The sequence below is a fragment of the Enhydra lutris genome, unplaced genomic scaffold, assembly GCF_002288905.1.
Source record: "Enhydra lutris kenyoni isolate GAN:26980312 unplaced genomic scaffold, ASM228890v2 scaffoldscaffold12, whole genome shotgun sequence".
In the NCBI taxonomy this organism is placed as follows: Eukaryota; Metazoa; Chordata; class Mammalia; order Carnivora; family Mustelidae; genus Enhydra; species Enhydra lutris.
Window position 1 is genome coordinate 26,184,082 of NW_019154096.1, and position 25,111 is coordinate 26,209,192.

The window sequence follows — 25,111 nt, forward strand, 5'->3', positions numbered from 1 at the left end:
TTCAGAGGTGCTAGAAATATATACCTCAAAATTAGATCCAGTTGAAATGTGACTTAACCAACGTGGTTCTTCAAAACACATTGCTGAGAGGAGGAATCCATTTCTATAGGCCACTACTCAAAAATGTGCAGCATTCACTGAGAAGCTTCTAATCACCACTTAATGAATCAAGAATTAAGGAAACAGGAGTTCCTTATGGACTAGCTATGGTTAAGTTCAACCAATGTTCGTTCTACATAGGTTACATAGCCTTGGAAGTCCAAAATTAAGAGCTCCCCCCAAAACCTGACCAATCCTTACTAAATACACTAAGGCCCAATCCAACCCTTAGCAAGTTTGAGTCCCTTTAATTGGCAATTTGCTTACAGAACCAAGAGGAGATCGTGCGTTGTGAGAAATAACAACATAGAACGTAAACAGACTTGAACGATGTCGGGCATAATTAGCAAAAGTGTAATGACACTACCCCGTCGTGGCCTATTCCCCCAGGACCTCACAAAATAAAAAAGGGCTTTCACAAAGGGAGACTTCAATGTTTACGACGGGCCCTCAGACCATGAGCTCTGGAATAAGAGGAAACTTCACCTGCGTTTCCCACACGGCACTGGGCTACGAGACTGTATGAAGGAAGAGGGAATAACCAGTTTTAACCCTGCTTCGTGGTAGTCTGGGGAGAGAGAGGGAGGAAAGCGGAAGGCCTGCAATGTCGAGGGGGTAAGGTGAAGCCCTGAATCATAAAAGCAAGCAAAAAACCGAGGACACCAAGTCGAGCTACGAAAGAGGAACTCCGGGGCTGCAAGCAAACTGCGGTAAGACCAGGTGGGTGCACAACCCGGAAGTACTCTCTCAGAGCGCGTCCTCCGACCCTCCTCGCCCTGGCCACGCCCACCAGCGCGCGGGCGCCCTCACGCAGCCGCCGGCACGGGTCCCCTCCGCCCGGGCGCGCGCACGCCGCCGTCCTCGTCGTTGTAAAGGCGGCCGCTCTGGCTGGCCCTGGGGGCGGGGCTGTAGGGGAAAGTGCCAAATCTGCTGAGGTAAGTGGCCGAGGACTCAGGGACCCCCGGGAGCTTAGTGGAAGGGAGTAGATCCCTGGGATCCTACCTGCAGGGACTAGTAAAATGGAGAAGATAGGAGGAGAAACTGGAGCCTGCTGCAGAGGGAGTGTAATGAAATCTCCTCAGGCCGCGCCGGACCGGGTGCGCATGCGGGCGGAGGGCTGGCGCCTGCGCAGTGAGGCAGTACCAGTGGCGTCGCCCCCTGGAGACCAACGGTGGGGACGGGGGAGGAAGCGTGCTTTGGAGTTAGTTTGGAAACCGCTGGTATTTTGCCTCTCCCCTTTCCAGCCCCTTTCTGACCCCCCCACCTGGTTTTAGCTGCCGCTTTCGTTTGGGTGGTAGTCCAGCCGCTCAAGTGCAACGATTTGTTGATGATGGGATTTAACGATTGCTTGTAATAATTTGCCATTGCACCAGAGTACTTCCTTCAGCGTCTTTTTCATATGAAGACTTCTTCTTCTTTTTTTTTTTTTTTTTTTAAGATTTTGTTTATTTGACAGAAAGAGATCACAAGTAGCTAGAGATAGGCATAGGGCGTCTGGGTGGCTTAGTGGGTTAAGCCTCCGCCTTCGTCCTGGGTCATGATCTCGGGGTCCTGGGATGGGCCGCATCTGGCTCTCTGCTCGGCGGGGAGCCTGCTTCTGCTTCCCCCTCTCTCTCTGCCTGCCTCTCTGCGCACTTGTGATCTCTCTCTCTCAGTCAAATAAGTAAATAAAATCTTTTTTAAAAAAAAGAAAGAAAGAAAATAGGCATATATCCGATAAAAAGCAATGAGTACGAGGTCATCCTTGTCGTAGGCGAAGTAAATGTTTGATCAACCTGTCACTGTGGAAACAGCCATGCTGTGGACCCCCAAAGTAGCATTGCTCTTCTATGGGGATCCCAGCTGCCCGTAGACTCCTTTACCTTAGAGGCCCCAACCCCAGACTACTTCATCATGACTATGTACTCATAAAGCAGAATTTTACTGAGCCCGGCAACCTGGTGTGTGAGAGACTTGTGTTAATACTGTAGCTCTGCAGAATGTGGAAGGAAAAAAAGCCAATAGTGGACCAGCCCTCAGGACACCCCGCTTCTCTGTCCCATGCATATAACCTTTGCTGAGCCGCTAGTTCTTTCATTTGGGTATTCGCTCATGAAACGTTCTCATCCAGGTTCTGTGCTAGGCCTCCAGGGTAGAAAGACAACCTGTTCCCCCTTTCCTAGATCAAAGAATCCTTCCTAAACGCAGGAACCTTAAAATGAAAGTGTGAAGTGCATTAATGGAGGGCATTTCCCCTCTTCCTGAACAGATCTTTACCTTCTAGGAGCATGCCGATTCTGTCAAATGGAGAGAATTGAAATTTTTCCCATCAGTGTGTTGGGACATACTGTGGATGAAAAACTGGAATCTGCAGAGGGGAAAAAAAAAGATTCAGGAGTTGGGACGCCTGGGTGGCTCAGTTGGTTGGACGACTGCCTTCAGCTCAGGCCATGATCCTGGAGTTCCAGGATAGAGTCCCGCATCGGGCTCCCGGCTCCGCAGGGAGTCTGCTTCTCTCTCTGACCTTCTCCTCACTCATGCTCTCTCTCACTGTCTCTCTCTCAAATAAATGAATAAAATCTTAAAAAAAAAAAAAAGATTCAGGAGTAAAAAACCATTACTAATTTTGGATAGCTGATATCATTGTTTACTATGCCTGTAACTATTTCAATGCTTTAGTTATATTAACCTTTGTGACACCATTATGAGGGAAATACTATTATCCCCATTTTGGAGATGAGGCAACTGAGGAACGGGAAGGTTAAATGATTTGTCCAGAGTCATACAGCAAGCTAAATAGCCAAACCACAACATGATCCCAGACCAAGAAGCTTCAGAGTCTGAACTCTAACCTCTATGCTGTTTTACCTTTCTCACATGGCACATGATACACGCCCACAAAGCCATTGCTTGAAGAATATCACAGCATGTATGCTAATGTTTCTATAGCTCGGTTCTGTTTGGTCATCTATAAAATGAGAGAATTTGATTTGATGACCTTTAAGGAATTTTGTGGTTCCTGTGAAATGTTTAATTCATTTAGCAAACATTTATTTAAATCAGCAACTACTTAGAATAGGCCAAGCATTACGTTTGGTTCTCATGATCAGAATGCCTGCCTTCATAAAGCAGTTCCAAAGCAGGGTTTATTGTTAGTTTCACTTTACCTCCTTTTCCCATCTACTGATAGCATGCAAAATTCAACTTAAATCTTTAACGCTAGAAATTACTGAAGTGTATTATTCTACCTCAGCTGTAAACTGCTTATTTATGTAACTGTAGCTTTGTGCTAATTACCCACTCCAGTTTTCAGCCCTGGCTGTTTTGTGTATTGAATGATAGTAGTTCTAAGTTTGAAAGAAAATGGGATGAAAGGAAATTCCTTTGATTTATACCCAGTTTAGAAGTCACACTGTGTCCAGCCTTTGAAGCTGTCCTCACTCTGGCAGTCCCTAGGGAGCTCTGCTGAGCAACTGATTTCAAAATATAATGTATCCCTTGCATTTGCAACTGAATAGAGCATTTATCAAGGTGTAGGAAAAAGATTAGAGTTTTAAGTCTTAGGTGAGATACATAAACAATTCATAGTAGGTTCTGCTCTGAACTGATGGGAAATAAGACTGAGTACCTCAGTGCCTGGCTAAATCACCTGTATACTTTGAATCCCAGCAAGAATCCACTTAGAAATTTATTTGTTGTTGTTGTTTTTTTTTTAATTTTACACTTAGAAATTTAGACCAGGTCCATTACTGCTTAAGTTCTGTTTAAAAAAGCATTTAAGAACCTGTCAAGGTATATTTTAAGCTAGTGTTGCCCAAAGGATTGGATATAAATCCAGCTTGAAAAGTTGTCTCTATGCATATTAGTTGAATGCTAAAGAACTCAGAGAAAAAAGAAAAGGTGATCTAATAGCAAGATCAACGATGTCCTTAATCAGTTTGTATTTTTAAATAGGCTGACATTCTACTTAAAACAGTTGCTTTGCTGTTCCCATATCTCACTTCAGTTTTAATCATATTACTTATGGACATATAATGAAATTGGAAATCAAACTCTGCTTCCCTGACAGCCTTAAATCCTCATCACAAAACTGAGGATACAGAACAGCCGGCATTTCAGAAATGTGCAGTATAGGATTTTTCTTGCTAGGAAACTGGATTATGTATATATAGGATTTATATCTGCATAGCATTCCTTCATTTTTTCTATTTTTTCATAAGTTCCAACTTTTGTAACAAATGTCTTTATTTTGCAACTAGCAAAAGAAGAAAAAATCAGCTAAAATTCTTGGTGGCCAATAAAGAGGGAAATTCATTTTTTAAATCCTTTTAAAGTCATTTTTTCTTTTTCTTTTTTCTTTTTTAAGATTTTTATTTATTTATTTAATTGACACAGAGAGAGAGAGACAGCAAGAGAGAGAACACAAGCAGGGGAAGTGGGAGAGGGAGAAGCAGACTTCCCGCCCAAGCAAGGAGCCGGAGGCAAGGCTCTATCCCAGGACCCAGGGATTATAACCGGAGCCAAAGGCAGACACCTGATGACTGAGCCACCTAGGCACCCCTTTTTTTTTAATTGAGCTAAAATTCACATAACATAAAATTAACTAGTAGCCATCTCAAAGCATACTATTCAGTATAAAGTCATTTCTTTAGTCTTAATACTAGAGTTATATTATCCAGTACAGTAACCACTAGCCATATGTGGGTATTTCAGTTTCAGTTAATATTAAATAAAATTTAAAATACAGTTCTTCAAGGGCACCTGGCTGGTTCAGTTGGTAGAGCATGCGACTGTTGATCTCGGAGTTGTGAGTTCAAGCCCCATATCGGTGTAGCGATTACTTAAAAAAAAAATTTTTTTTAATTAAAACACAGTTCTTCAGTCACACTAATAGCCACATGAGGTTAATGGTTACCATATTGTACAGCACAGAAATAGAATGTTAGAACATTTCTATCGTAGCAGAAAGTTCTGTTAGCACAGTGCTAGACCATTCTTTTTAGAAAACAAAAGTCTTACAATCTTATGTAAGTGTGTAATATATTTTGTGTAATATATTTATGTAAGTGTGTAATATATGTTATGAACTTCTGTAAGGAATCATGTATTCAGTACAGATCTTCTCATTTGCGTTTGGGCTTTTTGATTTTTTGATATGACATAGGGTTAAACTCAGCTGCTGTATTCTTAATAAACCTTGAATTTGAAGATCATTTCATGAGCCGTTTTCTTCCAGTTTGGGAATGCCACCAAGTGATCAATTTGGGTATTACATTTGGATGGAAAAAACATTTTTCATGAAAGGACAAATATGTATTTCCTAACCAATTCCCTTTCCTTGGGAACAGAACACAGTGTTATTCTGGAATTTTATTTGGAAAATTTTATAAGTGAATTTTTTGGTATGGCTTTGTCAGGATATAGCCAAGACAAACTGTCCTGTGAGGCATGTTGTTTTATCATAATTTATTTCCTCAGTCCGCTGTTACCTTGGCACTGCCATATCACCCCTTCATAACCCATAAATCACCTACAGTTGATCCCAAGTGATACAAACAGTTTGCTAATGATAGGAAGTAGTGTTTTAAGTAGAAAAACAGAATAAACATATTTCACTTATAATCCTGAGAAACATTTTTGTCTGAGGCATCAGTAAAAGATTGTGGGAACAGAGAGGGTAGAAAAGGGGGGACCTAACTATTTACTAAACTGTATGCTGATTTTTATGGCAGCTAGAATGAAATGTTGTCACTCTCACTTCCATAAACTTGCCAATTGCTGTTTTTCTTTCTCTGTAGTGAAGTGAGAATTCTGCTAGAAGTGAGAATTCTGCTAGAGAGGAAATGGCTGCCTCTTCATCATCCTCCTCAGCTGGTGGGGTCAGTGGAAGTTCTGTCACTGGATCTGGTTTCAGTGTCTCAGACCTTGCCCCACCACGGAAAGCCCTTTTCACCTACCCCAAAGGAGCTGGAGAGATGTTAGAAGGTGATCTCATGCTGCTTTTTGCTGAATAATTGGATTCTGACCTGCAGTGAATATTAATTGTAAAGAAGCTATTAAGTGGATTAGAGACGAGTTTGCCCTGATTTCAGCTCCACATTTCATCTCTTGTCCCCATTTCAAAATATTATTTGAAACACAAATCTTTCTCCAGACTCATAATTTTGGAGCTGAAAAAGGCTTTGGAAATCAAGGAAGTCATCTAGACTTACTGAGACCCAGGAAAGTTAAAGTGCTTTGACTACATTAAAGACAAAGTCAGCACTAGAACCAGGAATTCTCTTGACCTCCTGTTCCAGTTTGCTTTATCCTGGCACCAGTCTGCCTCCCTATGATGAGTAGGTTTGATGTATTTTTTTCTAATGTAATTAATCTACTGATAGATCAACCTCATCAAATAGGTTCTAAGTGGAAATAAAAACTATTACACCACTCTTGTATAAGAAGATGGCTCCCCTGGCTCACTACAGGACAGTGCTGTGTGGTTTTCCTAGCACTGGAGCTGGATTTGCATCAGATCATCCACCATCTTACTCAGCACCCATTTGCAAACTGGCTGGCCAAGATCAGAGTACAAGCTGTAAGCACGACACTGCACTGATAACCCGAAATTCATTGGATACATGTCACTTTAGGAGCTAGACCAGTAAACTCTTAATAGGGAGCATAAAAATCACCTAAAGAGCTTATTTAAAAATGCACATTTCTGGCCCATCTGAGAGATGCCGAATTGGTCTAGGGTGGCACAGAGTGTTTTGACTAACATTCAGGGAATGCTCATGAAGGATTGGTCTATAAGGATTAAACTGTTATGCTTTGAAAAAAGCAAAGAACCTCTTAAGGATTCAACGTCTACCTGATTCTAGCACTTTTGTGCTTAGGTGTATATTGATCTTTTTTGCTTTAAATTGCAAATTTTGGTAAGTACATTTAAAAATTAACCCAGAAATCTCTGAGAAAGGTACAAACTATAGTTAGGAGTCAGCTTTTTGGGGTGAACTTTATTCATTTTTATCAGGTGGAAAGAGTTTTGAGTTAAGCCAGGACAAACAGAAGAGTCATTCGTGACAGAGAAACATGGGAAGACTGGGACCACAGGCCTCTCTAGAATTGGTTCAAATCACAATTGCTGGAATAGACAATCAGGTAGTGTAGTCAGTGATAAAAATGAGATGTACGTACTTCTGTCTTTGTCTTTTCATTTTCTTCAGTTGTGTTAACTGAGTACTTGAGTTTGTATCACTGACTCTGGACATAGTGAACAATTGGGGCCTTTACCATATGTGGCACTAAAAATACAACTTCAGTTTATGCAGCAGAGACCTGGTGTTAAGGAAGTTGCCCACAAAAATCAAAAGTTGGAGGGGCGCCTGGGTGGCTCAGAGGGTTAAGCCTCTGCCTTCGGCTCAGGTCCTGATCCCAGGGTCCTGGGATCCAGCCCCACATCGGGCTCTCTGCTCCACGGGGAGCCTGCTTCCTCCTCTCTCTCTGTCGGCCTCTCTGCCTACTACTTGTGATCTCTGTCTGTCAAATAAATTAAAAAAAAAAAAAATCAAAAGTTGGAGGCACTTAAATTGCTTAATGAGTCTGATAGCAGCAGAAGAGGAATCCATGTTTAACAATGGACTCTAAGATTGAAGTCATTTAAATTCTAGCTACAGGAGAAATTTAATACAGGAGGTAGTCCTTAGTCTCAAAGCTATAAGCATTCTGTATCTGTATACTCCAGATTACTTAGAAACATTAAAGAAGAAAGGCTACTGAGGTTAGTCTGAATGTTGATGTTATAACAAGTTCTATCCATTTTTATTCCATCCCAGTGTGTTTCATGGTGGAATGTGTTGGCTTTCTGTTGTAGGATGGATTTATATAAGGTTTAAATCCAAAATGCACAGTTTTCATTCCCTTTCTTTGGTTTAAAGTTTTAGCTATATTTTAAAGCTACTTAAGGACAGACTATGAAAAATTAGAGATGGTAATCCCTGAACTATCCTGGTCAAATCAAGAATGTTAAATTGAAAAGGAGTACTCCTAAATGAAATTTAATAAGGATGTTAGATTTGGAAGCATCTTCTATCATGTTTATAGGTGATGCTGTTATACAGTTAATCTAATGCACATGTACCTGGCCATTTTTCTTACAGTAGTTTAACCAGCTATGAAAACAAAGTAAGAAAAGTTGCCTTTTCAGAGTAAGGAAGAAAAGCAATCAGGATCCAAGGTTGGATACTGTTTTTAATCTTAACAGGTTCAGCTTGATCTTGCATCCTCCTGGGTCTAAGGATAAGAAACCCAGATAATGTACTTAACTTTATTATTTATGACTTAACTTTATCATGCATCCAGTCTCTAACAGATACCCTCACTTAAGCAATGTGTACACAGTCCCCAGGTTACCAGTGGTTCTACTTGGGATTTTTTTGACCTTACCATAATGCACAAGCCATATGCATTTAGTAGAGAGCATACTCTGAGTTTTGAATTTTGATCTTTTCCTGAGCTAGCGACATTTGGTACAGTACTCCCTTGGGATGCTGGGCAGGGACAGGGAGCCACAGTTCTCAGCCACATGATCACCAGGGTAAACAACCGATACACTTAGAACCATTCGGTACTCATACAACCATTCCTGGTTTTCGCTTTCAGTACAGTATTCAATAATTTACATGAGATATTTGACACTTTGTTATTATTTTTAAAGATTTTATTTATTTATTTGACAGAGATCACAAGTAGGCAGAGAGGCAGGCAGAGAGAGAGAGAGGAGGAAGCAGGCTCCCTGCCAAGCAGAGAGCCCGATGCGGGGCTCGATCCCAGGACCCTGGGATCATGACCTGAGCCAAAGGCAGAGGCTTTAACCCACTGAGCCACCCAGGCGCCCCGAGATATTCGACACTTTATTATAAAATAGGCTTTGTGTTAGATGATTTTTTCCCAACCGCAGGCTAGTGTAGGTGTCCAAGCATGTTGAAGGTAGGCTAGGCTAAGCTATGATGTTTAGTAGGTTAGGTATATTAAATGCATTTTCAACTTGGCATTTTTAGCTTAGGATGGGTTTATCAGGATATAACTCCATCATAAACTGAAGATCTGTACAGCAGGTTTTTAGCCCGTGGCTAAGATTGTCCTCCCCCAGTTTAGTGAGCAAATTAGAGACTGCCTTCCAGCCCAGAAGTAGCTGAACTTTAGTGATATCGTAGGCTACTAAAATATAAATTCTTTGGTATTGTCTCATTTCCTGCTGTGAGGTAATGTTTTTTTTTTAAGGTAATATTCTTTTAAATGAACTTGATAGCATCCTATTTATTGGAGTTGGCATGATGTTAGGTTTGGGCAACTTACTGAACTTTTCACTACTTAATAACCTTTGCTTGTCTCTTAAGAGGAAAATGATGCATTGCTGCTTGGTGTGTTACAAAGGGTTTGATTACAATTTCTAAATAGAAGATAGGTTGCCCCCGCTGATTCCTCTCTAGAGTAATTTCAGGCTTTAGATTGGTGCAGATATCACATCTAATAGCATGTGACTTTGTGGTTAGTACAGAGCTGCAAATCAGTGAAAGTGTATTCCATAGGCATACAGTGGAAAAGTGATACGCAGGTACCTTTTTGAAAGATTAGCTTACATCTTTTTGCTTTGAAGTTCATTGCCAAGGGAAATATGCAAATGTTATAACTTAAACATTTTATCCTAATATAGCACCTGTGATTAAATGTAAGTGGGAGGTAGCACTTCTAGGAGCTTCCAAATACATACTGGCCTGATCCTTATAGCCCATAATCCCCACTGCCTTGCATGAGATCCCAAAGTTCAGGATCAAACTACTTGAGAAGTGGGCTCTAATTCTCTATGCTTTGCTCTTTCTAAAATAAAACTTGAGTTATAATTTGACTCTTGAAGCAAGGGTATGAATAGGGTAATGAACACTGGCATATTTACATAGTAAACTGGACAGTCAGTATAAAATTGAATTAATTGAAAATCATTATTTTTTGCTCAGTTTAGCTGCTCTGCTTACAAATGGCTTCCATTCAGCCAGAAGAATGGGGGAGGGAAGAGGGAATAGGATCATATACCATATAGTACAATATATAGAAAAGAGGTTGAATTTAAAGAATGTAACACTCTTTCTAAGGTGTATAGCAATTTGTGAAATAATATTTTGAAATAATACATAATGTAGTGTGCATACATTAATACATAATACATATGAAAATAAGTACATTTTCATTTCTTTTTTAAATTAATTTTGAATATAATATTTGACAGAAACAGAATGCCTGGGTGGCTTAGTCGGTTAAATGTCTGCCTTTGGCTTGGGTCCAGGGTCCTGGGATCAAGTCCCATGTTGGGTTCCTTGCTCAGCAGGGAGCCTCATTCTCCCTCTGCCTGCCACTCCCCCTGCTTGTGTTCATGCTCTCTCTCTCTCTCTCTCTCTCTCTCTCTAAAATAAAAAAATAAGTTGTTTAAAAAAATATATTGGACAGGGGCACCTGGGTGAATCAGTGGGTTAAAACCTCTGCCTTCTGCTCAGGTCATGATCTCAGAGTCCTGAGATAGAGCCCTGCATCGGGCCTCTTCGCTCAGCGGGGAGCCTGCTTCCTCCTCTCTCTCTGCCTGCCTCTCTGCCTACTTGTGATCTCTCTGTCAAATAAATAAGTAAAATTTTAAAAATATATATTGGACAGAAGCTCTCCTGGTTGTATATTTAAGCCATTTGGATACAACATCTATGCTTTTATTGTTTACCAAGTTAATCTTTTTTTTTTTTTTTAAGATTTTGTTTATTTTTTTGTTAGAGAGACAGGGGCATGAAACCCTCAAAACCCTCAGATCAAGACCTGAGCTGAGATCAAGAGTCAGACATTTAACCAACTAGGCTGCTCAGGCACACTACCTTTTTTTTTTTTTTTTTTAAGATTTTATTTATTTGAGAGAGAGCAAGCAAGAGCACAGAAGCAGTGGAAAGGGACAGAAGGAGAGGGAGAAGCAGGCTCCCTGCCAGATCAGGGAGATCAGGGAACCCAATTTGGGGCTTCACATGGGGCTTGATCCCAGGACTCCAAGACCATGACCCAAGCCGAAGACAGACACCCAATGACTGAGCCACCCAGGTGCCCCGCCTTTTTTTTTTTTTTTTTTTTAAGTAATCTCTAGGCCCAACATTGATTTGAACTCAGGACCCCAAGATCAAGAGTCACATGCTGTGCCAACTAATCCAGCCAGGCACCCCTCACCATGTTAATCCTAAAAATAACTTATGTTATTTTACCAGCAAAAATGGGTTTATTCAGCAGTAGCAAGGAATTGCAGCTGGGGCCAGGCAAGCAATGGCAAAACCATAGTCGTGTCCAGAGAACAAAGGATTGGGAGAGGACTATATATTGGGGGTTGGGAGAGACTATATATTATAAACAAAAAGGCCATTGGCACAAACTAGGCATTTGTGAAGTGTAGTGGCTTTTCATTGGCTGAGTAGTGACAGTTTCTCATTGGCTGGGTTGTTGCCTGGCAAGGAGAAAACCCTTTCTTCATGCTGCTGGGATAGCAAAATATTAAGACTTCTTCCTGCTGGGAAAGCAAAATTTGCCTCTGCACGTTAGAAGTCTGAGATTGACCGGGAGTGTTAGGACATAAGAGCTCCCCCTTCTGGCCTCCTGACTCTATTTCAAATGAGGTTTCCTTTACTTCTACAACCAGGACTTCTGAAATAAGGTCAACCTTGTGTGAAATACAGCAGGAAGCCAGAATGTGTTACTCCTATCTCATTGTCACTTAAGAGCTGGCTGAGATGCCAACCCATGATTGATGGGTGAGTGCTTGACACCTAGTAGTGCTGGCATGAACTACCACCTAAAAAAAGACAGTTGTGTCCTCTTCCTCCATTTGTTTTAGGATTTTTGCAATAAGACACCTTCCCCAAATGGTTTCTGCTACATTTCTAAAAGTCACATTTTCCTATATGAGCTCTGTATCTTGTGGGGTATATTTTGCCATATCAGCCCTTGTCTGACAAGAACATGAACTAGCTGATGTTTCACAATCATCTTCCCAGTGCTGTTATGACTGAATTAGCTACCTTCTTGTTGCCAGTTCTTGGAACCAGTACAATGCTATGTTCTGAAATTGCACCATACTCTTATCGCCATGCAAATTGCAGTGTTTTGGTTCAGTTGGAATATCAAGGTTACAATTTGCGTTTACAGAATAAAATTTCCCAGCAGTGCTTTGTGATGGTCATAGTGATGTAATTTGATATATTAAAAATCAACAACAGCTCTTTCCCCCTCAGCTTTACTTTTCAGAATGAAAGTGATTCAGAGTTTTGACATGCCTTTGTATTTTGATAGCACAGGAGCCACATGGCCAAATGTGTCTGATGTCAGTGTTTGCCTGACATGCAGAATGAGAGAACATTAAGAAACTGTCAGGTTAGGAGGGGAGAACTGTTGACCAGGACATCACACTGAGGTTTCTTATTTTTGTTTTTTTAAACATTATTTTTAAACTCTGAAACAAGTAGAGGGACTGTTGTAATATTCTAGGTATAGAAGAAGTAGCTTTTATAGCAGAGCACTGTTCGTTCTCAATGAAATAGAAGCCCTCTTTGTAAACACTGAAAACTGGACCCTGAATGTGAAAGCAGGGAAAAGAAGAGGCACGCTCACCTGGTTTATCAGAAGCCATAAAATCCTTCAAGCACATTAAGACTTTTCCTCTTCTGTTTGTAGATGGCTCTGAGAGATTCCTCTGTGAATCCGTTTTCAGTTATCAAGTGGCATCTACACTTAAACAGGTGAAACACGGTAAGCACGTGAGCGTTTGTATATTAACCGTGAGAATAAGTTGGGGTGGTGGGGGGAGAGGACGATTCAGAAAGATCAGTGTGCTTTGTGACAAAAACTCCTGGAACTCAACAAGGCTATTTAAGTGAACTTTCTAAATTACCTGTAGACAAAAACATTCTATGATCTTAAGCCAGACAAAATGTCCACCTTGAGGCTCAAGGCTGAAGTCAGAAGGTTTAGTTTTCTAGAGGAGGCAGTGCTTCCTGCTCCTCTTGTGTTGCTTTTTCCTCCCCTTTCTGAAACCTTTTGTTGTTGTCCCCTACTGGTTACCATCATCTTCGTTCCTCAGGCATATAGGTAATACCTTATGGTCTGTCTGCCTCTGAGATCCTGGTAGCACTATGTTCTCCCACCAGATCATTTCTCCGTTGAAGGCATAATGTGGGAGGGAAAGCTGCCATTGCCTGGAAATCTAGGACTTTAGTACACGAATCACTATAGCACGGAGGATACTTTTTTTTTTTTTTTTTTTTTTAAGATTTAATCTTCTGGGGCGCCTGGGTGGCTCGGTGGATTGAGCCGCTGCCTTCGGCTCGGGTCATGATCTCGGGGTCCTGGGATCGAGTCCCGCATCGGGCTCTCTGCTCAGTGGGGAGCCTGCTTCCCTCTCTCTCTGCCTGCCTCTCTGTCTACTTGTGATCTCTCTCTGTCCAATAAATAAATAAAATATTAAAAAAAAAAGATTTAATCTTCTGACTAGCATAGAATAAGACTCTAACACTTGAATATTGAGGGGGAAAAAATCCTCCTAGAAGTTACTTTTTTTTAAAAGATTTTATTCATTTATTTGACAGAGAGAGAGAGATCACAAGTAGGCAGAGAGGCGAGCAGAAAGAGGGGAAGCAGGCTCCCTGCTGAGCAGAGAGCCTGATGCGGGGCTCAATCCCAGGACCTGGGATCATGACCTGAGCCGAAGGCAGAGGTTTAACCCATTGAGCCACCCAAGCACACCTAGAAGTTACTTTTTTTAGATGTTTATCTTTTTTTTTTTTTAAGATTTTATTTATTGATTTTAGAGAGAGAGCACAAGCCAGGGGATGGGCATAGGGAGAGGGAAAGAATCTCAAGCAGACTCTGTGCTGAGCACAGAGCCCAACATGGGGCTCAGTCTCATGACCCTGAGATCATGACCTCAGCCAAAACCAAGAGTTGGACACTCAACCAACTGAGCCAGCCAGGCGCCCCCTTCTAAGAAATTATTTTTAAACCAATGATCATGTTGGTGGTTGGTTACTGTCTCATGGGAAATATGTTGTATTATATATTGCCTCCTTGACTCTTTACAGATCAGCAAGTTGCTCGGATGGAAAAATTAGCTGGTTTGGTAGAAGAGCTGGAGGCAGATGAGTGGCGGTTTAAACCCATCGAGCAGCTGCTGGGGTTCACACCCTCTTCAGGTTGACCTTGCCGGGATGATCAGCTTTGGTGCACAGCAAGTGCAGGGCCAGCGAGGGACTTTTCTTGCAGCATATGCAGCCATCCAGAGATTCACAGCTCCATTGCTGAATTGTTAATTCACATCCATACTTGGTTTCTCTGTATCTGTCCACAAGCAACAAATACTTAAATGTGTGATCTTGCAGGGAAATTTTTTGTTTATTTGTTTAAAAAAGTATTGAGAATCAGATTAAGACAATCGGCATCAGAGAACCGGAGGTTTAGGTTTAAGAAATATTTATAAAACTTTACAGGCCAGGTAGGACACATACCGGAATTGGCGCACTGAATGACAGGAGAGACGTCTCTCCTGTCATGCAGTGCCTGGAATCCTCACCAGTCAAATCTAAGATCAGCATTGGGAGTTATAAAACACAGTGTTTCTGACCTAAAACAGTTCTTCATGCAGATGAATGTGATTTCAACTCAGGACCTGTCCAAATGAGGAATTTTAAAATGTTCGGGTTTTTTTCTATTTTTAGACATCTAATTCTATAGATTCTAACTTTTTCTAACCTCTTCTAGACATGCCAAATGCTGGCGAAAAGAATTACTTTTTGAATGTTGAAGCACTTGTAAAAATAAATCCGTGAGCAAAATCCTTTTAAACACAGAAATCCTGAGTTCATCTTGTGGGTGGGCTCAAGCAATTCTGTAGCAAATAAATCCTTTGAAAGAGCTCCAAATTGGTTTCTTTATCCTTTGAAAGTCTCAGGGATTTGGGATAGGTGGAAGAGGTAAAATTATTTTTTATAAGAAGGGAATCTAAAAACATTTCTCCTGAGCAAATGATAGATTTCCTTTATCTCAGGGATAGTTGTCTTTACAGAACTATATGAATTTAGTAGGTTTTCACACCGTGATACAGAAAAACCTGGAAAGCTAAGGGATGGCCTTTGTTCTCCCTCCCAGGATACTTAGGAAAATCATTTATTTTAGATTCTATGCTAATTTTGCCTTGATAACATTTGCCTTTCTCTTCCGTGATAACCTGTACCTGACCTGCTTAGAGTTGCTTAATTATGAATACATACAGTCCCAATGGCAATTGGCCCTAATCTCGGGAGTTCAAAATGTTGAACACATACTACCTGATAAGGAGGTGATGACCATTGAGTCAGTAATCTGACTCACAGAATCTGAGCACAGGGATGTTGAAGACCTATTCATGGTCACATAGCCCGGGCAGAAAGAAATCTTGGAACTTGGAATAGATTTCATTTGATTGATAATTCAGCCCACCTCTCTTATCTCTAAAGCACTGTCAGAGCACAGATGACCAGCCTGCAAACTCACCCATTTCCACAATAATAATATTCAACCCAATCACATTCCATATTTGGAAGCCATTGAGTTTCCTAATGTACTTTTTAGCACCCGCCATCTCGATGATTACCAAAGGGAAATAAGACAGACCAGGACTGCAGTAAGCCTGGAGGTGATATTTCCAGTGACAGTTGAGAAGTGAGCTCACTTGAGCTCATTTGTTTCATTTGCATAACTGAAGCCCAGACGCTTCCTTACCTCATCTTAGCCTTTGGTATTGGGACTTAAAGGATTTTTTTCTCTTTAGTTGGCCATTTCTTTTTTATGACTTTAGGAACTGAAGAGATCCTACAGTGGAACAGAAATGCTTTCTGAAGCCCCTTTCACAGTGATCCTTCAGTGGCTCCTTGAGTGCTGCCAGGACACAACCCTCACCATCTTTTGAAGATGCCCCCCACAACCCCCGCGGCCCTGCACAGTTTTCTGCTGCTGCTCCTTCTTAGCATCCACACAACTCTTGCTAGCATGCTTTGAGCTTGAAGCCTCCTTGCTGTGTATCTGTCCTCTCCCCCTCACTCACTGTGTGCCCCTCACAGGCATTCATTATAATCTTTTCAACATCACTGCGAGATATGTAATGCCCCCAATACAGAAGAGGAACTTAAAGCTCAGAGTGAGCATTACTCGCCAAGTCTGTACAGCTAAGTAAATGGCCAAGCCTGGATTTGAACTCGAAGTCTGTTAGCTTCCAAAGCTGAGATTATTTTAGACGCACCAAGCTGCATCCCGCTGACCCTGACCCAGTGCCTTGAACAAAGAAAAATCCTAAGACCTTTTTTTTTTTTTTTTTTTTTTTTTATTTGACAGAGAGAGATCACAAGTAGACAGAGAGGCAGGCAGAGAGAGAGAGAGAGGAGGAAGCAGGCTTCCTGCCGAGCAGAGAGCCCGATGTGGGACTCGATCCCAGGACCCTGAGATCATGACCTGAGCCGAAGGCAGCGGCTTAACCCACTGAGCCACCCAGGCACCCCAAGACCTTTTTTTTTTTAATCATAAAATGAATTAACTACCAGGAGGAAATAAGCTTTGTCACTAGGCTCCCTTCTTCTTCCCAATGCTTGGTGGTAAGGGGTCTCAAGCAAAATGAAGAAACAGCCTCTTCCTTTAGGAGCTGAGACAATTAGCTATATGTTCATGTCTACATAACTTTTTACGCTTCAGTATGGCACAAAGGTAGTTGGATGCTCAAGAGATACCTCCGTGAGCAAGGAGGGCAGATGGCAGCTAATGACCAGGACGGCACAGCCAGCCATCCTAAGCTGACGGTAAGGGTGTCTCCTCAATTAAATGTTTTGCTGATCCCAAAGCATTTTTCCATATGTTGTGTGTTGATTCTCACATCAACCCTGTGAGATAAATGAGGCAAGTATTATTTTACCGTTGAGGAAAGAGGCACTGAGAAGGTGAGGTACCAAGATTATTAACTAAGATTATAGTTAATAAACAAGGGAGCTAGCCTTTCGAATCTCTGTCTCTGTGGGTTCTAGTTCATAAGATACGAGCAAATCTGAAGACAGAATTTGCTGTTAAGGGGCACCTGGGTGGCTCAGTGGGTTAAAGCCTCTGCCTTTGGCTCAGGTCATGATCCCAGGGTCCTGGGATCAAGCCCCGCATCGGGCTCTCTGCTCGGCAAGGAGCCTGCTTCCTCCTCTCTCTCTCTCTCTCTCTCACTGCCTGCCTCTCTGCCTAATTGTGATCTCTGTTCAATAAATAAATAAAATCTTAAAAAAAAAAAAGAATTTGCTGTTAATAAAGTGATTCAAGTCAGTCTGATACATAATTCCATACAAGTGTCCTATCTCATGAGATAGAAATCAGAAACTTAAATAAACCTGGTTTTACTCTTACATCATTGAACAAAAATTTTACTTTTTAACTTCGCATTTAATTACCCAGGATCAGCATTTAAAGTCCTGACTTTATACTGATCTGCTTAAATGTCTTATCTACTAGTGCCATCCCATACCTGATATGAACGACCGTGGTGTAGAACTCTAAATCAAGTTCCTTGATGAAGGACTTCTCCACTCTGTCCATCTATTTGCAGACTATGGCTTCCCTTCCCCCACATGGTTGGAAGTCCTTTAGTCCCTTGCTTACAGCCACAACACCAGGTGCTAAGGTGGTAGAAACTTTGGACCTTAAGGCCAAGTCAGAAATAGAAGAAAGGAGATAGGACCAGGAGAGGTCTGTCATCCAGAAGGAAGAGGAGGAAACTTCCAAGGATGTGGTACCCTTTCAGACAAACCTAAGAGATATCACACTGATGGAGGGGGCCATGCTGCCTCTCCCTGTCCTTTTGCCAAAGCACCTGCCTAAAATATCTTGCCAGGTCTCCTTGTAATTGCCAGAAGTTCCAACCACAACAATCCTTGCCACAGCAGAGAGTCTTAAATAACATACTTGGAAAAGTCAAATCTTGGGTTGCAGGCAGAGTACCAATAATACCAGATCTTTTCCTGTTTCCCAGAGCTGACTTTGGGATGGAGATTGGCACCATGGGTGAAGAATGGGGGAAGGAGGCTGGAACATGATACTTTACCACTAGCCTTCGTTGTTTGTTTGCATCTGGTCAGAGAGGGAGACTCGGAATTGTAGAGCTGAAAGAGACCTTGAAGACCATCTGGTTCACCCCCCCACACCCCCGGTTTACAGCTAGGATGTTGAGATCTTGTCTGGCTCATTCACTGCTATATACTCAGTACCTAGAATACTACCTGGCATGTAGTAGGTGCGTTATAGGTATTGAATGAATGAATGAATGGTGAGTTTGCTGTGTGTTTGCCCTGATGTAGAAGCTATGGTAGCTGTTGAGAGTGCAACATCCATAATGGAGTAATGCCTAAGGTTATTGAGATAAGGTAGTGGGCAGAGCCCAGATCACAGCCCGCAGCTCTCAGTAATGCTACACTGACAGGTGGAAGCTCCCGGAAAATGGAAACTGTATACTAAAGCAGCCATGTCTCCCATGATCCCATCCCTGTGAGGAGCCAAGGTAAAGGAGGCTAGTACCTCCCTGTCCTCATGGGCTCCTGTCCTGCACATGGGCCCAGTGGTAGTGGCATCATGAGCTAGCCTCCACCTCTCCAGATACTTAATAGAGGGCTTATTTTTCAGAATCAGCTTGTTTCATTTTTATAATATAAGCTCTTTAGGACAAATAATAAAACAACACAATTTATTACCAGGAGTAGCAGAGGGGATGTTCCTTTCCAAATGTCTTATTATTCAACACACATTTATTGAGCACTTACTGTAGGTCTAGCATCTGCTAGATACTGAGGATATGCTGTCAAACAAGACACAGTTACTAACCTTGAAGTTATAAATACATTAAGAGAGACAAAAGACCGATTTTAAGTGTAAAACTTGTCTGATGGGGGAAAGCATGAGATGTTGTAAAATCAGAGAGAGCTAATCCAGCTGAGCAAGGGGTCCAGATATTTCCCAAGATGATGTTTTTGGGGTTTTTTTGTTTTTTTTTTTAAAGATTTTATTTATTTATTAGACAGACAGAGAGCACAAGTAGGCAGAGAGGCAAGCAGAGAGAGAGGAGGAAGCAGGCTCCCCGCTGAGCAGAAAGCCCGACGCGGGGCTCGATCCCAGGACCCCGGAATCATGACCCGAGCCAAAGGCAGAGGCTTTAACACACTGAGCCACCCAGGCGCCTCCCAAGATGATGTTTTTAAACGGAGACCTGAAGAACAAGTCAGTGGGGTGGGAAGGAAGTACGTCTGGGTGGAGGGAATAAAATATGCAAAGGCCCAAGGAGCAGAAAGGGCATCATGCTTTTAAGAAGCTGTAGGGTCTGTGATGGTTAGTTCGTCGCGTATCAGACTAGAAGGATTTTGCTAAGGAGTTTGAACTTCAAGCAGAGGACACTGGGGAATCCTTAAAGGGTTTGAATGACAAGATCTGGTTTCACTTCAGAAGTTTAGTTGGAGTTGGAGAGAATGGTGGCGAATCAGTGGCGGTAAGATCAGATCCTTTAGAAAGCTGTTGTAGAAATCCAGATGACATGACTGCAGCCTATTGGGGATGGGAGATGGAAGGATAGATTTGGTTTGAGAGTTAACCAAGAAGTATCCTATACAGGGCTTGGTGACTGGTCAAACTTGGAGAACTCAGGGAGGACACACAGGTTTCCTTAATCAGTGGCTGAGGGACCAGGGATACTATTTACTGAGATAAGGATATAGAAAGAAGAACAGATTCAAGATGTCCAATAGTCCAATGACTATGGATTGACAGTGTGGGAGAGTGAGCTGGGCTGAAGTTAGATTTGAGACTCACCAGCCTAGAGATATTTATGTAACCAAAGGTCGGGGGGGTGGGGTTGGTGGATGGAATCACCCAGGGATAGAGCCCATGGAGCGAGAAGAGAATCAGACCAAAGAGAGATCCCTGAGGAACACCTACACATAAGGGACAGACAGAGGACTAGAAACCGAGGAAAGTAACAGGCAGGAAGTCACCAGAGAAAGAGAAAGTGAAGAGTGTGGCATCATGGAAACTGAGGAGAGAGGACATTCTGAGGAGACTGCAAATAGCAATATTGGTGTGGCCAAGTAATGAAGTGATAGATGGATTTTACCAAGGAGATCTTTGGTGACTTTCTCTCAAGAGCAGTGTGGTACAATGGAGGCCGAACCAGACAACTGTGGGTGGGAAAGTGAACAGAAGGGGAAAACGTGGGGGCACATCTAGGCAACACTTTTAAGAAGTTCAACAGGGGGCACCTGGGTGGCTCAGCTGGTTAAGCCTGTGACTCTTGCTTTCGGCTCAGGTAGTGATCTCAGGGTCATGAGACTGAGCCTCATGTCTAGCCCCATGTTGAGCCCCATGTGGGGCTCCGCACTCAATGGGGAGTCTGCTAGAGATTCTCTCCCTCTTTCGCTCCCCCCTTCAAATAAATAAACAGTGAGAAAAAGAAGAAGTTCAAGGGGAAGGGGAGATAAAAATGAAGGACAGAGAGGGTGACAGTTAAAGGAAGATGCATAGTCAAGACATTTGTTTTTTTCTTTTCCAATGGGAGAGGTCGAAGAGAAAGAGGGGATAATTGAGGGTATAAGGTCCCTGGGGAAGTGGGAGGGGATGGGATCCAGAGCCCACTGGGAGTGATTACTCTCGGAGGGAGGGCAGGCGAAAAGGAGAGTGCTGGTGTGGGTAAATGTGTAGGTGAGGTGGCAGGAAGCTGAGGGAGTTCCCATCAGATGGCTTCTATTTTCTCTGTGAAGGAGGAGACAAGTCAGTCTATTGCCTGTGGTAAGGGGCAGGAAGAAGTGGCAACAGTGGGGTTGGGAACAGTCCCTGTAAAGAACAGGAGAGAGCTGACCAGGGTCAGAGGATTGCCAAGCACACTTAGGGGCCAGGGGCAGTTATAGTCCCTGAATTTGCAATGGCACCAATCTTTGGGGAAGTGTACCAGCAGCCCTGTAGCAGCCCAGCAGTAGATAGGGAAAAAATGAAGAATTAGTGCTTATAGTTTTGCATGGTAAGGATAAGAGGGTAAGCAAATTGTCAGTCTAGGGCTAGCAAGGAAAGGAAGTAAAAACAAAAAGAGGTCACCAGAGAGAAACTAGAAGGGTCAAACATTTACTTAGGGCCTACTGTGTCTTTGGTAATATGTATAGGAAAAAAGAAATACAAGGATAGGGCAACAGTCCCAAACTTGGCTGTGCCCCAGAATCAAGCCTAATAAAAATGCAGGCTCCCTGGCCTCATTCCTGGGGTCTAAAAGGTCTAAGATCAGGGGTTTCATGTGACCCTTCTACTGTCAGGTTTGGGAACCACTTGGACCAATGGGAAAAGCAGACAAGTAAATAGACTTATGGAATACATACAATGCCATAACTCCGTGACTCTGGTCTTTTGGGGTACTGTGGAAGCCAAGAGGGCTTGGAGAGGGAATGACAAGGAAATTTTCCTAGAGAAGGTGAGCCTTCTGGTGAGCTAGAGTTAGCTGAGCAAAGTGGGGAAGACGCCAAATTAAAGCATTCCAAGGACAGGGAACAGCCTGTGCAAAGGCAGGGCAGCGTGAAGTCAACCACCGCATTGGTGGAGCTCCTAGTCATTTGGTGTGGCTGGAGCAAAGGTTGTAAACAGGGGAGTGGTGAGATCTCTCAAGAGAAGGAAGCAAGGACCAGATTGTTGGGAGCCTCGTTCAGTGTGCTCCGTTGTCCATCAAAAGAGCATTTCTCTAACACAGCCAGCGTGCACTTAAGAAAGAGGCCAACAAACACAATGCAGCTATCAAAAGAAATGAAATCTTGCCATTTGCAATGGCAAGAACTAGGATGGATGGAACTAGAGGGTATTATGCTGAGCGAAATAAGTCAATCAGGGAAAGACAATTATCATATGATCTTTCTGATATGAGGAATTTGAGAGGCAGGGAGGAGGGTTGTTGGGGGTAGGGAAGGAAAAAATGAAACAAGATGGGATCAGGAGGGAGACAAACCATAAGAGGCTCTTAATCTCACGAAACAAACTGAGGGTTGCTGGGGGGAGGGGAGGTAGGAAGGGGGTGGTGGGGTTATGGACACTGGGGAGGGTATGTGCTATGGTGAGTGCTGTGAAGTGTGTAAGCCTGATGACTCACAGACCTGTACCCCTGGGCCAAATAATACATTATATGTTAATAAAAAAGGAAGAAGAAGAAGAAGAAAGAGACCAAGAATCCTGGCTTTCACAATAAATAACTTAGAAAGCAGGCCCCTCGAGCCTGGAAGGGTTCGATGAGCTGGTATAATGCATCCGATGTGATCTTTGCAGGCCACTAGGTGGGGAACGGTATTTTTGCTCTGACTAGAAACTGAGCATTTTCAGATTTGTATTTACTTAACTTGTAGGGAAAGGCAGATGTCCTAAGCTCAGTGAGAATTATTCAAGGAGCCTCCCTTCTGGGCTCTGAGCCAAAAGCCAGAATAAGCAGCAGCCTGAAGTGATCAAATTTAAAGTATATGGACATTGTGTAGAGATGTTCCCCTCCAAATGGTTTCTCCTCCTTTCCTTGACCCAGAAAGCCTGAAGTAAGCTCACACGCCCTCTTCCCATCCCCACCCCCTCCCCACTCCTTATTCTCAGAAATCTCCAGGCATATATTTGAAGATAAAGCACACAAGCACAGGCATTTCATTCGTTTAGCAAACCCAAAGGTTATGTTTGGGGGCTGTTGAAGTCCAATTCTACCCACTTAACTTTCTGCAGAGTCTCCAAAATATAGTGAATCTGGAATATTCTATGAAGTCAGGACAACGTGGCTCTCAACACATACTCCCTGAAAGACAGCCTAAGACTTTGCTATCCTGGACCAGTGTCTGCTCACAGAAGACTCAAGGCTCATTCCATGATCCTATGTCAACATTCAAGCTTACAATGCTTTTTGAAAGCACTCCTGATAATGAGAAGGGAAAACAGACTCTCCCAGCCAGCCTGCGTTTGCAGCTAGAATGCCAAGCGCTAAGGCCTCCAGAGACCAATGGACTCAGGAGCCAGGAAGAAAGCAGGACATCATTCCCAGGCCATCTCTCAGTACCGACAGTATTCATTCCTAGAGCTAGAAAAGAAGCAAGAAACGTGTCTGGATGGCTCAGTCAGTGAAGCGTCTGCCTTCAGCTCAGGTCATGATACCCGGGGTCCTGGGATGGAGCCCCGCGTCAGGGTCCCTGCTCAGCGGGGACGCTGCTTTTCTCCCTCTTCCCTCCCCCACCCCGCTCATGCTCTCTCTTGCTATCTTCTCGCTCTCTCTCAAATAAAATCTTTAAAAAAATAAAGAAAAAAAAAAAGAGGGTCTGGAAGTTGCCAGTTTAATACTCTTAGATTTAAAAGCTGCTGAGGGGGTTGGGAAAGGCTTCCATACTGAGAGCGTGCATGTCCCTGAGGCCCCAGGCTTAGAAAGAGGAGGACCTCAGCGTAGGAGCAGGTGGTGTGCGCGCACTGGAAACCCTGACAGTGGTCATCGTGGCTGGTATGCAGTGAGCTTTCCTGGATGTGGGCATTGTGCTAAGCACTCTCACACGTGACATCTTGTACTCACGGGGAGAGGCTAAGAGAAAGGCCATGTGGAGCAGAGGAATCCACCAAGGGGTGGCAGGAAAGAATACCATAACCCAAGAGCTGATGGATGGGCCTTAGCAGCTGTATTCATTCGGGCTACCACAGCCCAATGGAGCTGCCAGAACGGAGTAGCATAGACTGAAAGGTTTAAACAACAGAAACTGAATCATATCCCGTTCTGGAAGCTAGAAGTCCAAGATCGAGATGTCAGCATGCTTTGTTCCTTCTGGAGGCCGTGAGGGAAGGGATCTGTTCCAGGCCTCTCTCCTTGGCTTGCAGATGACTGTCTTCTCCCTGCGTCTTTACTCATCTTCCCTCTATGCTGGTCTGTGTCCAAATTTCCCCTTTTTATAAGAATACCAGTCATTTTGGTTTAGGGCCCACCCTACTGACCACATTTTAACTCGATTACCTCTGTCAAGATCTCCTCCAGATAAGATCACATTCTAAGGTACTGGGGTTGGAACTTAAAACGTGAATTTGGGGAGGCACATAATTCCACCTGTATCAGTGACTTCTAACCAGACCCTCTCCTTTTGTAAATGAGGCTAATGAAGCCTCGAGTGGGAAAGCAATGTGCACAGGCTCACACAACAAACTGAAAAAGGTAAGACTAGGGGCACCTGGCTGGCTCAGTAGTACGGTGGAGCGTGCGACTCCTGACCTTGGGTTTGCGAGTTTGAGCCCCACGTTGGGTGCTGAGATCACTTAAAAACTTCAAAAATCTTAAATGGGAAGGGAAGAAAAAGAATAAACTAAGACTGGAACCCAGCTGGTTTCGGGGGGTCTGAGCCTTGAGCAGCCTTCCCCAGGAAAAGCAGAATCACCTGCTTTTGGAAGCCCCTTCTCCAAGAACACAGTCCCTGAGCCTAGCCAGGTCTGGGAGGCACCCAGTGGAATCTCTTCATAGGCCTGGGGGGAGGGACCCCCTAAAACTCTCCTATGAACCAATACTTGGAAAAAGACTGAAAAGCCAGGGTGGAGAAAGTCCTATGAACGGAGCTCAGGACAAGCACTGGGGTTTATTTTTAATGGCCAGGCCCCTTGTTAAGGAGGCGGACGCGGAGCGTGTCACCCAGAACTCCCTTCTTGCAGCCCCCACAGCCTCGTTAGTCAGAATGTGCTGGGTGATACTGGCTTCTCACGCGCTCTCTCTCCGGGCCCGCCTCTGCCTAGAGGCTGGCATCTGGCCTCCATACCTGCCAGGAGGCTGGTAGGCTTCCATTTTGCAATCTGTTGTGGTAACTCACGGAGACTTTTGTGAAAGTCTCATGCAACCTACAGGAGGTGCATGGGTTTAGGAGGCTTGCTCTTGTGGCTTCCAAAACAAGGAGGCAAACATTGAGATTGAATATAGCACAGC

General features: G+C 43.2%; 2 protein-coding genes across 2 annotated transcripts in view; one reads left to right on the plus strand and one right to left on the minus strand.

The window, feature by feature from the left end:
- LOC111144905 (activating signal cointegrator 1 complex subunit 1) overlaps nt 1-1,269 on the minus strand; it is a 97,696-nt gene extending 96,427 nt beyond the window's left edge. The window contains exon 1 of the mRNA XM_022499501.1: nt 1,102-1,269. The gene's annotated coding sequence lies outside the window, so the exon portion shown is untranslated. The remainder of the gene's footprint in view (nt 1-1,101) is intronic.
- LOC111144906 (anaphase promoting complex subunit 16) lies at nt 929-15,044 on the plus strand. Its single transcript, XM_022499502.1, has 4 exons — nt 929-1,034; nt 5,877-6,063; nt 12,811-12,885; nt 14,214-15,044. Exons 2-4 carry the CDS (start codon nt 5,922-5,924, stop codon nt 14,327-14,329), a joined length of 333 nt encoding a protein of 110 aa, XP_022355210.1. The 5' UTR covers nt 929-1,034; nt 5,877-5,921; the 3' UTR covers nt 14,330-15,044.
- Nucleotides 15,045-25,111: the final 10,067 nt, after the last annotated feature.